General features: G+C 34.8%; 1 protein-coding gene across 2 annotated transcripts in view; it reads left to right on the top strand.

The window, feature by feature from the left end:
• The first annotated feature begins 852 nt into the window (after window positions 1-852).
• Window positions 853-18,362, top strand: part of MELK (maternal embryonic leucine zipper kinase) — a 75,968-nt gene continuing 58,458 nt past the window's right edge. Inside the window, exons 1-5 of one of the 2 annotated variants that reach the window (XM_031937175.1) lie at window positions 853-941; window positions 10,018-10,130; window positions 12,113-12,198; window positions 14,591-14,707; window positions 17,781-17,924. In XM_031937175.1, coding sequence (XP_031793035.1) covers window positions 10,067-10,130; window positions 12,113-12,198; window positions 14,591-14,707; window positions 17,781-17,924 — 411 coding nt within the window. In that variant the 5' untranslated portion in view covers window positions 853-941; window positions 10,018-10,066. Of the gene's footprint in view, window positions 942-4,122; window positions 4,205-10,017; window positions 10,131-12,112; window positions 12,199-14,590; window positions 14,708-17,780; window positions 17,925-18,362 lie in introns of those variants that run through there. The other variant, XM_031937181.1, reaches the window with a different exon arrangement.

The following is an 18,362-nucleotide window of genomic DNA, read 5'->3' as shown; positions in this document are numbered from 1 at the left end:
AATATTATTTAATGTATGTGATTTTTTTCAAATATTGTTTCTAGGTTGCTATCTATGAGCAATTGGAGGTTTAATATAAGCACAATGAAAAACTTATAAACCTTAACTGTCATTTATACAATTGGCTATTAAAATTATTTGTTTTAATTAGGTTAAGATTCCCTTTCTTACTTAACTCTCCTATCCCTTCTCTTGCCCAAATGAGAATATATACAAAAAATAAAAACCCATTACAAACATGTATGCTCAATCAAAACAAATTTCCTCATGTCCAAAAAATATTTGTCTTATTCTGCATTCTGAATCCTTCATCTTTCTATCCAGAGGTAAATACGTTTTATCATTAGTCCTTTGAAATCATTTTTGGTCATTATACTAATAATAAGAGTTCAGCATAATAGTATAACAAAACATTATGTGCCATAACTTGTTCAGCCATTCTGGAGAATGGGACAATTTAGGGACATTCTTTCAGATTCCCATCCCAGCTCTCTATCCCCCTGTGCCATCTAGCTGCCTCAAAAATTAGGTAATGCTTTAAGTTTTGCTAAGTACTTTACAAATATATAATTTTATTTTTATTTGACCAGCTTTTGAAATGGACTCTTGCCTGCATTCAGAGAAAAAATGTTTTGAGCCTGGCTGTGGGTTCCTAGGATATAATCCTGGAGAGAAAGTGATTTTTTTCTCATCCTGGGGCTGACTGTGACCAACTCTGAGCCTAGTATGGTTGTAGGAGTATAAGTGGTGAGATGGACTTCTATAACATGGAAGTTTTTTGGTTTTGCTTTTTTTTTTTTTTTTTTTTTTTTAAACTGAAGGCTGAAGAAGAAACATGAAGGAGTAGTCAATGGAGGATTAAGGAAAACCATAAACTAAGGATTGGCAGAAAAACTGGAGGAGACTTCCAATTAATGAGTGAGATTTCAGCATAAAAAACAGTGAGTCCATTTTCTCTGATGGGTGAAATAAAGGCTGATCCATACCAAGTTACCATAATGTACATGGAATGGCTCTGTGTAGCCACTGAGACTTGTCTATCCCCATCTCTTCCTATACTCTCTTTTCTAGGTTTTTATAACATTACTTTTTCCTGGTTCTCCTATCTGTTTAGTGACTCCTTATTTTCCTCTGCTGGATCAATGATCCCACAACTAGTAATTGAAATAGATTTCTTTTTTTTTTTTCCTTTTAATATTTTTCTTTCTTTCTTTTTTAATTATAGCTTTTATTTTTCAAAATACATGCAAAGATAGTTTTCAGCATTCAAAACTGTGTTCCATATTTTTCTCCCTTCCTTCCTCTCTCCCTTTCCCCTCTCCTAGAGTGCAAGTGATCCAATACAGATTAAACATATGCAATTCTTCAAAACATATTTCCACATTTATCATGCTGCACACACACAAAAAATCAGATCAAAAAGGAAAAAAATGAGAGGGAAAAAAGAAGCAAAACAACAACAACAAAAGATGAAAATACTATATTGTGATCCACATTTAGTCCCCATAAGCCCTCTTTCAAGTCTATTGGAATTGCCCTGAATCACCTCATTGTTGAAAAGAGTCATGTCCATCAGAGTTAATCATCACATAATCTTATTGCTGTGTACAATGTTCTTTTGGTTCTACTCACTTCACTTAGCAACAATTCATGCAAACTGACATAAGTTTCTTGAGCCATCTACTATGCTACCAAAGTTCTCCCTCAGCCATGTCTTTTATAGGTATTGTCAAAGAAATCCAGATGCTTACTGCTTTGGAGCAGAAATATACCAGTGTTTTCTTCCTCAATTCCCTATACGGAGTTTTAATCCAAACTTGGAACTAGTACTTTGAGAAGCTTATCCTGTTCCACCTGTTGGATCTGTGAAAAGCTGAGAAGTCCAATGGAAACTACTGAAGGATTGCATTGAAGTTCCTCAAAGTTAGAGAAGGACTATATAGCTATAAGATCACCAGGAAAGATAGTGGACCTGAGGTGGTGTTTGTATGAATAAGCTGCTAAATTCCTTTTAGTTAACAAGTAAAAGGTGATGATTCCTTAGTCCCTCCTCCCTCCCTCTCTTTAGAAAGGACTTGAATCTGATTTTTTTCTCTGGATCCAGGTAGGCTTATCTTTGTTTCCTCTTTAAACATTTACTTTGTCTCTTTAAACTGGAAATATTTGGAAAAACTGTTAACTACCCACATTGCTAAATGGTGTGTAGCTGAAATGTAATTGGATACACTGGGGAGGGGAAGTGGAGAGATAAAAAAAAAATTAAAGTTTTTTTTTTATCAGGGTATGGGATCTCAAAGATAGAGAAGACTGTAATTGACTAATTTTTACGTCTTTCCAGTGTAAAGAGAATAAAAACTGAGTTTTACTAAGTAAATGAGTATAGCAGTAGCTGGGTTACTTTCTACTAGACAAATGAAACAAATTCCTCCTTGCAAAGAGCTTATATTCTACTGGTATAATACAAATATGTAAAGTAAATAAATAAAAGTAAAGTAAAAAAGTAAAAAAAAGTAAACAAATAAAATTAAAGTACACTGATGTAAAGTACTATCAAAAGGACAAGAGTGCTAAAAACTGAGAACATGAGATGCTCCATGTATGTAAAAGTTGTTGCTTGAGCTATGCTTTTAAGGAAGATAAAAACTAGGAGAGAGAGTAGTATATTTCAGACAGAGGGGACAATTTGTGCAAAGACTAAGTAAAAGGAGTACCATATTATAATATTGATAAGTATATCCTTAGCCAGTTTTCAAGGTCCTGTTGGCAGAAGTTTGAGAAGTTGATGCTCTGGAGAGTTTCAGCTCCAAATATATCTTCTCTAGGAAGATGTCCCTGGTTTCTTCTACTGCCAGTCCTACTAAGGTCTTCTTTCATCTAATCTTTATTAATTTTACATGTATATATATATATATATATATATATTTAAATGTATATACACACATATATGTGTATATATATATATATAGTCTCCCCCCATTACAATGTAAGCTTTCTGAGGGCAGGCATTATTTTAACTTTTTATTTATATCCTCAGTATTAGGCACAGTGCATGCCATAGAATAAGTCCTCAACCCATTCTTGTTGTTGTGATGTGGATCACAATATAGTATTTTCATCTTTTGTTGTTATTGTTTTGCTCCTTTTTTCCCTCTCATTTTTTCCCTTTTTGATCTGATTTTTTGTGTGTGTGCAGCATGATAAATGTGGAAACATGTTTTGAAGAATTGCATATGTTTAATCTGTATTGGATCACTTGCTCTCTAGGAGAGGGGAAAGGGAGAGAGGAAGGAAGGGAGAAAAAAATGGACACGGTTTTGAATGCTGAAAACTATCTTTGCATGTATTTTGAAAAATAAAAGCTATAATTAAAAAAGAAAGAAAGAAAAATATTAAACAACTAGGATTCCGTGGGATTGACTCATGTATATTTTCTGAACGTAACTAACGTAGGAATCTGTTTTGTTTGTGCATGTTTGCTGCAAAGGTGTTTTTTTTTCCTTCTTTTTTCACTGAGAAGGCGAGAGAAATGTTTTTTCATTAGTTAAAAAAAAAAAAAAACAAAAAAAACCCAATTGGTTGGAAGGTACCTTAAGTTTGGAAGTAGACAAACTCAAATTCCACTTTTGCTGTTTATTCCCTCTGTGTCTTTGGGCAAACCACTTAAACTCTGCGGGCCTTAGTTTTCTCAACTGTACAACGGAGGTAGTGTATTGGACGGGTCGCTGTTAGTCCCTTCTAGTTCCAAATCTACGGTGATCTCTGGGGCTGAGGTAAGGGAAAGCCGGAAAAAGGGCGACCTTGGAGGCAGCCTGCCCCTCCCAGCACGCCCGGAAGAACGGGAAAAGGAAGTAACTGGAAGTTTGACAAAGTCCACCGCGGAGAGTTGCGGAAGCCGGGAGGGGAAGGGAGGGAAAAACCAAGGGAGGAGCGCCTCCTCCCCCACTCTCCCGTGAAATTGAGTCCGGTCTCAGGGAAAGCTCCTCCCTCTCCCTCCTTCCCGCCTCTTCCGGTCTCCGGGATTTGATTCTATTGGCGGACGGAAGCGAGGCGGGGAGCCGGGAGGTTTGAACGCTGCCCGGAGGAGGTGCCGGCTGCGTCCGTCTCGGCTTTCCGCTTCGCCTCCCCAAGAGTCCTTCAACGGTTCGGCTGCTTGGTCTCGTTCTGCCGCCGCCGCCGCCGCCAGATCCTTTTCTTTTCCTCGCGGGTGAGTGGTCGGCCTCGTCCGGCGGGGGTGGGGTCGGGAGCCTGGCTGCGGGCCACCCTTGGTGGTGATGCTGCGGGATTGGGGAGGCTCGGCGGCCCACCGGCTCTTCCCACCTGCCAGGCCTCGGGCAGAACCGATCTTCCGGGCCCGTTGGGCCACCTCGGACTAGTCACTTGGTCTCTTCGAGCTGAGATGGGATGGGGTCGGGCCGATGGCTCTCAGGAGGGGGGATGGGTGCGGGGAATACATTTTAAAAAGCTTCCCCCCCCAATCCTTAAGTGAAAGTGAGCTTTGCCTTCCGTTATGTCTGTGTGGGCGACAGGGCATTATTCTGAGAAGGGATATAGAAGTTTGACCAGATTGCACGCGGAATTGTCATTGCTAGTATTTCTATAGGGCTTTGACGTTTGCAAACCTTATCTGTTTTAATAACAATAGCTGGCATTTTTAGGGAGCTTTATGGTTTGCAAAGCATTTTACATGTTGTCTAGATTTCGGTAATTATATATTTTGCATAAAATGTATAATATGTAAATGTAAATGTATATTTACATATATGTAAATATATAAATATATATAATATATAATATATATATATGTAAATATATTTACATATCCATCATACATATATTTTATAGCATTATGTATAGCAAAAATATAATTTAAGGTTTGTAGAATGCTTTAACATGTTATCAGACTTAATAATAACTAGCATTTATAGAGGGTTTTAAGGTTTGCAAAGCACTTTCCATGTCTGATGTAAAAATTTATATAATTCTTCAAGGTTTGCAGATGGCATTAACATATTATCTGGTTTGATAATAATAGCTATCATTTATGGTGGGTTTTAAGATTTGTAGAGGGCTTTGCATTCTGATTTAATAATGCTAGCAATTAAATAGCTTCTTATTTTTTGAACTGAACTGACTTGCCCATAGTTATACAGTTATTAAATGTCTGGGGTCTGATTTGAACTCAAGTTGTTCAGATTTCAGAGCTAGTAGGTTCTCTATCCATTGGATTTAGCTGACTCAAATTTCTTAAGTTTTGCAAAGCTCTTTTACATGTTTAATTTAATGATACTAGCTAGTAGCTATATGTTTCATAACATATGTTTTTATCATTTAAGTACTTGCTAAATATCCCATTTTATTTGATTTTTTTTTCATTAATTCCCTTGAAATTCTTGACCTTTTGTTTTTCCATATGAACTTTGTTGTTATTTTTTCTAGGTCATTAAAATAGTTTTTTGGGACTCTGATTGGTATAGCGCTAAATAAATAGATTAGTTTAGGTAATATTGTCATCTTTATTATATTTGCTCGCCCTATCCAAGAGCATTTAATATTTTTCCAATTGGTTAAATCAGACTTAATTTGTGTGAAAAGTGGTCTGTAATTTTGCTCATAAAGTTTCTGATTTTCCCTTGGCAGATAGATTCCTAAATATTTTATATTATCAGTAGTTACTTTAAATGGAATTTCTCTTTGTAACTCTGACTGTTGGATTTTGTTAGTGATAAATATCCCATTTTATACTCACAACAACTGGGGAAGAATAGTGCTTGTGATATTAATCATCCCCATTTTATATAAGATTAAATAAAAGTAGTGCTTCTGATATTAATCATCCCCATTTTATATAAGATTAAATAAAAGTAGTGCTTCTGATATTAATCATCCCCATTTTATATAAGATTAAATAAAAGCCGAGAGACAATTCTGTGAAGTGTCCCAGATTGTACAACTAAATTTCTCTGAAGCAGAATTTGAAAGATTTTCTTGATGGAGGCTCTAAACTACCTATCCAGTTAGTGTAATAATAATAAAAACAATACTAATAGCAGTATTTAATATTTTTGTGGTGTTTACTATGCGCCAAGAACTGTAAAGTACTTTGCAATTGATATTTCATTATATTCTCAAAACCCTGAGATGATGATGATGATGATGATGATGATGATTATTATTATCCCCATTTTTGTGAGGCAGAAATTAAATGAGTTGTCCAGGATCACCCAGCAAGGAAGTGAATGAGGCTGGATTTGAGTTCAACTTTTTCTGAATCCAGGTCTAACCAAGAAGAAAGGCAGGAAGAATATTCTCAGAGCAACTTTTAACCTGATAGCTGAAAAAGAAACACTCTTGTAAGAAAGGAGACTGGCTTCTAGGCCAGATTTTGCCCCTCAAAAGCATACATCCTTAGAAGTTGTCCTTTTGAACATGTTCAGTGAAGTAGATATGAATAAGGGAATTTAACTAGGTGTCTCCAAGGCTCTTCTAGTTCTGAATCCTATGACAAAAGTGTGATGAGGTATGGATCTTGGCAGGAATATGGATTGGTCTCCTAGTTCTCCAAAATACCAAGTTAGGGCGTTTTGCAGCAAGAAACGCTACACAAAAGGCTGTGATAAGAAAAGGCACTTTATTAAAGAGAAAGACACCAAGATGTTCTCTTAGTGGGCAATATCAAAGAATTGCAAAGAGACATTTTCTCAGGGCTTACTTATATACGGAAACAAAACAATTTGGGTTGTGCATCTGAAAGGAACATACTTGAGATAGGGTATGGGAAAAGAGTCTTTCCCAGGGAATGTAGATTTTGCATCCAAAAGGTGCATAATGTGTGGGAAGTGAGTCTTTCCCAGGGAATATAGGTTTTGCATCCAATAGGTGCATAATGTGTGGGAAGAGAGTCTTTCCCAGAGAATGCAGATGCTCTTCTGGACTAGGATGTATTGTCCTCATCATGTGTAGCAAACTATCTACCGATTTGTTTATTTATTCACTTAATAGTATTTTAATTGTTTTCTAACTACATATAGTTTTCAATACTTATTTTTGTAAGATTTTGAGTTCCAATTTTTTCTTCCTTCCCTCCCTCCCCCCTCCAAGATGGTATAGATTATACATAAACAATCATGTTAAACATATTTCCTTATTAGTCATGTTGTAAAAGAAGACTCGGAGCAAAAGTATAAAGTCATGAGAAAGAAAAAACAAAATCTTCCAAAAAGTGAAAATAGTTTGTGCTTCGATTCAGACTCCATAGTTCATTCTTTGGATATGAAAAGCTTAGGAAACTTTTATGAACCTCTCTCTTGTTTTCATCATTCCTACTTCTGCCTGTTGCAGCAACTAGGAACAGATTTTTTTCCTTCTATTTGAGAACTTTACAGTTATTTGTAATTAGTGATTGTGTTATTTGTTATTTTTATTTGTCCGGGCTAAATAGTTTTTGTTCCTCAGGTGTTCTAGTTTTTATGCCCCTCATTCTTATTATCATAGTCCTCTAGATAGGCTTTTAGCATCTTTAAATGTGATTGAAACACAATACTTGATCTGGTATAAGGAATCCTTACCTTTTGTCCTGGATAGCATGTGGCATTTAAAGTGATTCTATGATTGCATTTGTTATTTTTGGTAAGCGTGTCACCTTGTTTCAATTTTTTTTTTTTTTTTTTGAGCTTGTTCTCCACTAAAATATTTCACATCATTTCTTTTTAAGCCAGGTATTGTGAAGGTCTGTGGTTGATTCTGTGGAACATAAATATAGGACTTTATATTTGTCCCTATCAAATTTTATTTTGTTAGTTTTGGCCTTGTTCCAGCCTACAGGGATCATTTAAAATATTGACTCTGTCACTGAGTGAATTAGCTTTCGCTGAAGAATTACCATCCACATGGCGAATAAACATTTCTTCTGTGTCCTTGTCCAAACCATTGATAAAAATGTTGATACCCACGGATTGTAGCATGTCACTAGAGATTTCCTTTTATACTCTTTGTGTAATGCTCTTTTGATTGTATGTGGCTGACTACAAATCCAATTGACAGAGCTGTCATCTAGCTCAGATTCTCCCCCCCCCCATGTTTTATATAAAGATGCCATAATAAGAAATTTATTAAATATCTTGTGCCTGCAATCTGTAACAGTTCAATTTTGAAATTTATTTCTGCATCAATTCCATCTCTTGGAGACATTTTCACTTGTCAAATGGGAATAATACAAGTTTTCTTTGGAGCTCCTAAGTTTGGAACTGGAAAGGACATTTGAGATCCATTTCCTTTCATTTTATAGATGAGGAGGTATTTTAGAGAGGTCAAGTGATACAATTAAAGTGACATTGACAGTAAATGGCAAGGCTAGGCTTTAATTCTAGGTCTTTTCATTGTAATATTGTAATAGGAATCCGTATTAACTCATCTTGATTGTATGATTGATAGGTGGATAGCACATTGGATAGTACATTGATTTTGGAACCCAGGAGACTCATCCTCATGAATTCAAATGTGGCTTCAGACACTCCTTAACCATGTGACTCTGGATAACTCACTTCCTCATCTGTAAGATAAGCTGGAGAAGGAAATGGCAGAGCATTCCTGTATCTTTGCCAAGAATACTCCAAATATGACCACAAAGTGTCTAAAATGATTCAACAACAATGATTGCATTGTTCATCATTGATCATCTCTTTGTTCTTTTGCCTGTAGCAGCCTAGGCAGGTACTTGGACTGCTTTTAATGAATCAGGTGGAGCCATTTGTCTTTCTCTGAGGGTAGAATTAATACAGGGGAAACAGATCCTGTTATATTTAAGGTTCTGGGAATCATGGAGGGAAGGAAGAATGAGACATGTCCTTTACACTTACTGAGCTTCTGACTTGTATGTAGGTTTATTTCTTTAGGCAAGGGACTATTTTAGAGCAACTCCTCCCAAGCTGCTTTCTCCTCCTACTGCTCTTCATTCACTCACTGTCTTTATCTGCTTCTTTAATTCCTGCTCTAAAAAGCATATTCATGCCTCCAATCTTACAACCTACCCCAGTCCTTCTGATTTTGTATGAACTTATCATGTATACTTTTTTTGCTCTGTTCTTGAATCATTTTTCCCTTTTACTGCTAGCAAAGGCTCATGCAAACTCAAGAGCACATATGCATACGCACACAGACATAACAATATTAGAAACAATTTTTTTTAATAAGATTTTGAAGCTGGAAAGAAACATTAATTATCAGTGGAAAACTGAGCCCAAGAAAAGTAAAGTAAATTACTTGGTCAAGTTCATATGATCAATAAGTTGGCAGAACCAGGATTAGAATCTGCTTTTGTTATAAAACCTTTCTAGGAATGCAATTCAGAATTCTGCCAGGGTATCTTAGTGGTTTGTCTGCCAAAGTATTATAGTGGTTTATTGTTCATGATAAATATTTCTGTCTAGAGGCAATGTGATAGCAAGATTTATCTTGTTGGAGAAACAGCCTACTATAAGTTTTGTTTCTTTCTGATTTCTTTGAGGGAAAATGTAATGGTTGAATTCCAGACATAAACAGTTGCATCTTAAGCCAAAATCTTAACTTAGTTTTTATTTAGGCTGTCTCTTTCCCACATGTTAAGGTAGGAGGAATCAAGAAACAAAACCAACCCATTAGAGCTTTATCCCTTCTATTTTCTCAACTCATCTATTGGTGGAGATGCTAATGAGTGGAAATAGTCAAAAGGTAGATTCATTGGGAAAAAGGGAAGCTCCACTGGGTCTAAATGTTCTAGTTTGATGATCAACTCTACAACTGCACATTGACATATTAACGATACATGTTGTTGATGCTAGTCAGATGACTGATTTTCATAGGTAATTGTGGGATTAGATCAATAAATGTTGAATATTTAATATGTGCAAAAGGTTGTTGTGGGCATTAAGAAAACAAGAAATTTTTGATCTCTTTCTATTTAAAAGTTCCTATCAACCATTTAGATCATCTTTAATTTTTAAAACTAGGTTTTAATGCTTTTGTATTATTTCTATCCAACAGATTGTATGCTTGTTTTATATTTTTTGGTACTTTGAAACAAGCTTTCACCATGGCTGTGGGAGATTATGATGAACTTCTCAAATATTATGAATTATATGAAACTATTGGGACAGGTAAGCCTTACTTTTTCATTTTTTATGGAAAGAAGACTAATGAATTTTTGGGTTTTCAGCATGAGTTCTTGCTGATTGCTAACTTAGGAGACTGTCAAATGGGCAATCTTGTTTAGCTGTCAGTGCTAGTATATACTTCATGAGATCAAAAGAGAGGAATGTTGGGTTAAACACTTCTAGATGGAGTTCTGATTTTTAATTAATCATAAATTTTCAATTATTTAGTCATCCCCATGCATATGTACACATAGTTAATTACCTTTTTATTGGAGTGACCAACCCCTAAGTGGAAATGGTAATTTGATAGCATTATTTTAATCTTAGTTTTGATGGAACACTTCAGAAATTTAGATTGTTTATTATATATTTTTACTTATAATCATGGAGACTTGTATATGTTTGTACGTTTGCCTAATCATCATATAACTTAAGTTTGTTCACTGTCTAGGATGATCAGAGTAAATCTTGAAATACCTGGATTGTGACATTTTGATAGATGCTTTTGATGCTTTAATCCACTGCTTTTGATAGATTCTTTTAACGATTCTTTCTTAGACAATCCCAGTGTTATGTAATATTTTCTTTAATTCTTCACATTTCTTCACACTTCACACTTTCTTATGCTCCTGCACTTGTGACAAGACTTTTAGCAAGTTTGAGTCTTTAGATTATTTTTCAGATGGAAATTGTAGGAAGGCAGGAATATTTTTAGTAAATTAAATGCTTAAATATCAGTTTAATGGCATCTGTTATAGTAATAGTAATCAACTTTAAGTATTTGAATATGTATCAGGACCCTGAAAAACTTGTAGTTGACATGGGATTGAATGATGTGTTATTACAGTGTACAGAATAGAATTGTTACACTCTCTGCTTGCATAGATTAGTATTTGTGGGTTTTGGCTTGAGTCTTTGCTAGAAAAATTGTTAATGAGGGACATGTATATAATCTTTTCCCTCTAGGTTCCCCTTTTAAGTAAAGTCCTGATGAGAGTAAACAATCAACTGTTTTACAACTAATTGATTAGAGTGATATCAATCATTTGGCATAGTATGGCCCAACAAAAAATCTCATTTAAAATCCATATTAGATATATGTAGAATTTCTTTTCTTTAGAGATAGTATTTGTAGAACTATTTATTTATTTATTTCTCTAGGACTATTTATAAATAGCAAGAGAGTAGAGAAATTCATGATTCTCCTATTCTCCCTGATTTAGATAACTGTTTTGTTTAACTGTTCTGTACAAAATATTGATCAAGATTTTGTTGTATTTTTAAAGATTGTTGCTTATATTTACCACTTTATTAAAACATGAATTGATGTTGAAAGTGTTATTAATTTTCTGTCATTGGCAGGTTATTCACAAACTTCTCTTTTGATAAATTTTTTTATTGATTTTTTTTTGGGGGGGGGCTTATATTGTCTTCATTTTCAATTGTATTTTTTTACTATCTTTTGTAATAATAAAACTGAGAGGGGGAAAAAACATTTCAGCAAGCCTAATCAATGGATTAATGAAGTCTGACAGCACAGTCTTTTACTTCTGTAGTCCTCTCCATAGTCTTCTCCCTTATTTGGGACCAAATTTGGTTCTTATAAATACATAATGTTCAGTTTTGTTTATTTTTGCAGTTTGTTTATACATGTGTTTATATACACATAGAAATATTCTTTTCTATATGTAAAAAAAAATTATATATTTGTACAGTATTAGCTTTAAAGCAGTTTTCTCTAAAATGAGTTCTATCTACTACCTTGAAAAACCAGAGTCCACCAATTCTTTTTTTTTTTTTAAAGATAGTACCTAGTATACAATCAAATATGAAGAATCAGGATACAGTGGTAAAAGGTGGAAACTTCCAAGTCATTGAAAGACTCGTCTTGTTTGCCTGAGCCTTTAATTCTGGAGATTATAGTTAGCTAGACTCTTCTGAAATATGTTTATTTTTGAAATGTTAACTTTTTTTAAAAAATTCAGGTGGCTTTGCAAAGGTTAAGCTTGCCCGCCATATTCTCACTGGAGAAAAGGTAGCAATAAAAATCATGGACAAGAATACACTCGGGGTAAGTGTTTTTTTGTTTTTGTTTTCAAATTTAATATTAAGTTAACCTCATAAATCAAAATATGATTTCTAGTGCTCATCATGTAGGGATTTATGACATTAAATAGGAGGCAAGGGTTAACTTGATTGACCAATGTGATAACAAGTTAACTTAAGAATACTTATATGAGCTCTATTTAATCCATTTGTCCAGCCACTTAACTAAATCTAATTTCTGTATTTTCTGAACATGTGAGTATTGGACTATTTCTTTGACTGCTTTAATTGTTGCCAAATTATCCATGTGTTTCATAGGACAAATTCATGAATACAGTAGGACTTAGTTATTGTGGCAAATAAACCATTTCATTTTAGCCAAGTATATTTTACTCCATTAAAATGAAGGTATAGAAGCATTATTGCAACCCATCACTTTATTTTAGGAATACAAATACAATCAATCCCTACACTCTTAGACTACCTTACATAAGATTAAAAATAGACATAACTATATAAAACAAATATAAATGATTGCAAAGGCAGTATGGGAAGGAGGGTACTTGCAGTTGATGCAATCAGGAAAGACTGTGTAAAAAGTGGCACTTGAACCGGGCCTTAAAGGAAGAGAGGAATTTTTTGAAGAAGAGGTGAGGGAGGTCATTATATAGGCATGAGAAACAATCAGTAGAAAAGCATGTGGGTGGAAGATAGAATAATGTAGTTGAGGAATAGGGACTTTTAGTTTGGCTGGATCACATAGTGTAGGAGGAGAAATGTATATTGAAGCTATAATTTGTTATTGCCATGTTGTGAAGGGCTTTAGAAGCTTAACAAAGAGATTTATATTTTTATCTTAGAGGCAATAGGGAACCCCTGGAGTTTATTGAGTAGGTAATTGACACAGATCTGCATTTAAGGAAATTCATTGTGGCAGCAGTGTGTAGGATGGCCTGGAGTGAAAAGAAGCAGGAATATTAGGAGGTTATTGCAGTGATCTAGGTAGTGAAAAGTTAAGAGGACTTGAACTAAGGTGACAGGTTTGGGAATAAGGAAAAAAGGATCAGATTGAGAGATTATGGAGATAGAAATGGCAAGTACACTTGTACTGTACTTAATAGTGTTTTCCAGACTTGAAGAAGACTGTTTAAAAAGGTCTTGACACTGAAAAGAATCTTCTTTTAGCTAGAGGTTTTTTCCATCTTGAATCTTGCAAGTCTATAAAAGTACTTCAACACTTGTAGTGTAGATAGCAGTGATATTGATGGCTTTTTTTCCCCAACTGATAAAGTAGAAATGATTATTCAGGTTCCACAAAGAAATTAACCAATGTAGATCATTGAGGGTCTGTGGCATACAACTTTGTCAGAGAGCAATCAAATGATGGCTAAGAATCCTTTATCAGATGTTAGAAATAAGAATTCTGAATAAGGTGGGAGGGCTGGTCCAGTCCTGCTTAGGGTAATATCTGCTAAAAGTTTCAGTCAGTGGTGACCAGAGGATCATAACCCTTTGATTGTGGTTTTTGTCAGTACAGTCAGGCTTCTTGGATTTTTGGATTATATATATAGAATAAATTATATATATAAATTAAATATTTAAATATATAAATTATATTATATATATATAATTAATAATATAATATATTATATTATATAATATATTAATAATAATTATATATTATATTATAAATTATATATACTATACTATTAAATATATATATAATATTTCTGGATTTAATTTAATTTCTTTTCTTTCTTTTTTAAAATTAAAGCTTTTTATTTTTCAAAACATGCATGGATAATTCTTCAACATTAGCCCTTGCAAAACCAATTTCCCTCCCTTCTCCCACGCTCTCCCCTAGATGGCATGTATTCCAATATATGTTGAATATAGTAGAAATATATGTGAAATCCAATATATGTGTCCATATTTATACAATTATCATGCCGCACAAGAAAAAAAAAGAAGCAAAATAAAATGCAAGCAAACAACAAGAAAAGTGAAAATGCTATCTTGTGAACTACATTCAGTTCCCACGGTTCTCTCTCTGGGTGTAGATGGCTTTCTGCATCACTGAACAATTGGAACTGGTTTGAATCATCTGATTGTTGAAGAGAGCCACATCCATCAGGATTGATCATCATATAATTTTGTTGTTGCCGGACATAGATAATTTGTGGTTGCCTTGGTCAGTATGTATCCTGCAGGGATCTGTTTCTATTTGTTTGACAGTGCTTGCACCTGTGGATTAGAAAATAATTCATTAGAAATATAGAGAACATTATTATTCATTCCCTATTTAAAGATGACAATATTCTCTGTCCCTCCTAGAAAGCCTAGAAACCATTGTTGTTATGATATAGGTGTTTTATAACATGCCTAAAATTGCTTTAGGATTGTAATTTTTGTTACAGAATGATTTGCCTCGGGTGAAAATAGAGATTGATGCTATGAAGAATCTAAGTCATCAGCATATTTGTCGTCTTTACCATGTACTTGAGACTGACAACAAAATATTTATGGTTATGGAGGTTAGTATGTTCTCAAAACATAAACATATTTGCTAAATAAGAGTTATATACAATTCATTTGCAAAATTTAAAATACATGTTGAAAGTGAATATTCTTATGTTTAGTTTCAATAATGTGTCTTTGTTATCAAAATATTTAATACCTTACTGTGGATCTGTGCTTAGAACTGTACTGAGATTGTTACCTTGTCCCTGAATAGTAAGAGTTTGTACCCCTTGTCTTGGAACACTAATGACGAAGGATAAAGGGCTTGGGGACAATGAAATGAAAACAAAGAATACACAGACACTCACATATACATTACAGATGCAGTTTGGAGTTGATTGGGTATGTGTTTGAGGAAGTAGAGGACAGAGAGATTAGCTGGGGGAATTCTCTGCTTATAGTTCATATTGTTAGAGGAAGATATCTGACGAATTTGTAAGTTTTAAGAGGTAATGAGTGACTTGGGAAGATTTCTGAATAATGAATTAACTAAGCATTCTGCTGGGCTAGGGTATTTCAGTCATATAACATGGCTTACTGGCTGTTACCTGGTTAAATGAAGAAGATTTGAAACAGATGTGTATGAAATGGGCTTCCAGAAACAAAATGGAACTGTTGGTGATAATCCTGGTGTGCCTTGTTGTGGGGATTTTAAGTCCAGGGCAGAACTGTTGAACTGATTTATAGTGTGACACTAGGATACTGCAGATTTTAAGAAGGATAGTGATGGGATAACAATGCATGGTGAACTAGATACCTTGTGACAACAGCAGTGAGGATAATGAGTTGGATAGGATTAAGAGGATTCATGCTACAGGTAGAGGACTGGACTATATGACTTTTTTGGGGGTCCCTTCCAGTTCCAAGATTCTTTAAACCCATAGAAATAGGAGGTGAGGTAAGGAAAGGGTTATAGTAATTTAGGTGAAAAAATAAGCAAGGGTCTGGACTAAGGCTCTGTTACCAAGGATAGGAAAAATTCTACAAGTACAGGAAATGTGAAGGTGTAGCAGTTGAGAATGTGGGCAGCAAGGAATATAGATGAGTAAAAGATGTCTCTAAAATTTCTTGATTTTGTCAAAATAGAATTGCCCATTATGAAAGTAGAAACTTCTCTATATTTTTAAGTTTATTTTGATTCAACAGGAGGGTAACTAGTCTGAGATATCAGGGACACAGTATTATATGGGAGTGATTTTCACTCATTTTATCTGAGGCTCTATTCTGAGAAGACTTCCCAAGACTGCCAAAGACTGTCAATGATCCACACAAAGTTAAGAGCCCTGGGCCTAGATTACAGAAACATTCTCATACATAGATCAGACCTTGATTTGTTTTGCTTGTCTATATAAATTTGTTATTAAGGAGGGTTTTGTCAAAAGAGGAAGGAGGTGACTTGTGTGGGCAGTGATAGATGTGGGGGAGGAAAGCAATAAAGCATTTTAATACTTGAACAGGAGGTTGAGAGTAGAGTACAGAAGAGGTCATATTAATTTGTTGCTATCAACATGAACTCTCATTTACATATATATGTAAAACAACATATATTCACATTTGTGTGTATATGTCTACATATTGATGTGTGCCTATATATGACATACACATCTACGTCTATGTCTGTATATACACATGCACATAAAAGCATAAATTCCATTTGATAGAAAGTTTCTTTTAACAATTCTTTTCCTTTTCTTTCCCATGTTGAAATGTGTTTGATTGTTGATTAAATTAAAAACAAAACATTCAAAAATATTCATAAATGGGGGGAAAAGGAGAATGTCTATAAATTGCTCTATGTTCTTTTTTTTTTTTTTTAATAGCCTTTTATTTACAGGATATATACATGGGTAACTTTACAGCATTAACAATTGCCAAACCTCTTGTTCCAATTTTTCACCTCTTACCCCCCCACCCCCTCCCCTAGATGGCAGGATGACCAGTAGATGTTAAATATATTAAAATATAAATTAGATACACAATAAGTATACATGACCAAAACGTTATTTTGCTGTACAAAAAGAATCAGACTCTGAAATATTGTACAATTAGCTTGTGAAGGAAATCATAAATGCAGGTGTGCATAAATATAGGGATTGGGAATTCAATGTAATGGGTTTTTTTTTTTTTTTATTTAATAGCCTTTTATTTACAGGATATATACATGGGTGACTTTACAGCATTAACAATTGCCAAACCTCTTGTTCCAATTTTTCACCTCTTACCCCCCCCCCTCCCCAGATGGCAGGATGACCAGTAGATGTTAAATATATTAAAATATAACTTAGATACACAATAAGTATACATGACCAAACCATTATTTTGCTGTACAAAAAGAATCAGACTCTGAATTATTGTACATTTAGCTTGTGAAGGAAATCAAAAATGCAGGTGTGCATAAATATAGGGATTGGGAATTTAATGTAATGGTTTTTAGTCATCTCCCAGAGTTCTTTTTCTGGGCATAGCTAGTTCAGTTCATTACTGCTCCATTAGAAATGATTTGGTTGATCTCGTTGCTGAGGATGGCCTGGTCCATCAGAACTGGTCATCATATAGTATTGTTGTTGAAGTATATAATGATCTCCTGGTCCTGCTCATTTCACTCAGCATCAGTTCGTGTAAGTCTCTCCAGGCCTTTCTGAAATCATCCTGTTGGTCATTTCTTACAGAACAGTAATCTTCCATAATATTCATATACCACAATTTATTCAGCCATTCTCCAACTGATGGACATCCATTCAGTTTCCAGTTTTTAGCCACTACAAAAAGGGCTGCCACAAACATTTGTGCACATACAGGTCCCTTTCCCTTCTTTTTATAATCTCTTTGGGATATAATCCCAGTAGTAACACTGCTGGATCAAAGGGTATGCACAGTTTGATAACTTTTTGAGCATAGTTCCAAACTACTCTCCAAAATGGTTGGATTCGTTCACAACTCCACCAACAATGCATCAATGTCCCAGTTTTCCCGCATCCCCTCCAACAATCATCATTATTTTTTCCTGTCATCTTAGCCAATCTGACACTCTATGTTCTTTAGAAAGAAAGCACTGAGTTATTACACCTTGTTATGTTCTTGTTGCAGTACTGTCCTGGAGGAGAGCTGTTTGATTATATAATTGCCAAAGATCGTCTCTCGGAGGAGGAAACACGTGTCTTCTTCCGGCAGATTGTGTCAGCTGTTGCTTATGTACATAGTCAAGGTTATGCTCATAGGGATCTCAAACCAGTAAGTAACTGTTGTACAATCAGTTTCACATTGAGCTTCAAAATTCATTTACCTGTGATTATCAGATATTCGGAGTCAAACCATTCAGTCAAGCCATTGTTGTTTCCCAGAGCAAATAAATTTATTTATTTAGTTAGTTAGTTTATTCCATTCCTCAGCTCCTTGTTCTGGCATTACACTGAAAAAACACTGGGTATATTCAGGATTTTAGTGAGTGCACATGGACAGGCAGAATTCATTTCATGCAAGATACTGTGTGTGTTCCTGAAGACACAAACACGAATTGAAAATGAGTCCCTGCCCACAAGGAGCTCCTATTCCACTGATGGGATATAACTTGTAAAGAAATTAGTAAATATAAGCAGGAAAAAGGGCACAATTGAGGAGATAGGGAAAGATTTAATAGAGTAGGTGGCAACTAAACCTCTAACAAAGATT

Source organism: Sarcophilus harrisii, chromosome 1 (assembly GCF_902635505.1).
Source record: "Sarcophilus harrisii chromosome 1, mSarHar1.11, whole genome shotgun sequence".
Lineage (NCBI taxonomy): Eukaryota > Metazoa > Chordata > Mammalia > Dasyuromorphia > Dasyuridae > Sarcophilus > Sarcophilus harrisii.
The sequence above is the reverse complement of the archived record's forward strand: the minus strand, read 5'-3'. Positions and strand labels throughout refer to the sequence as shown.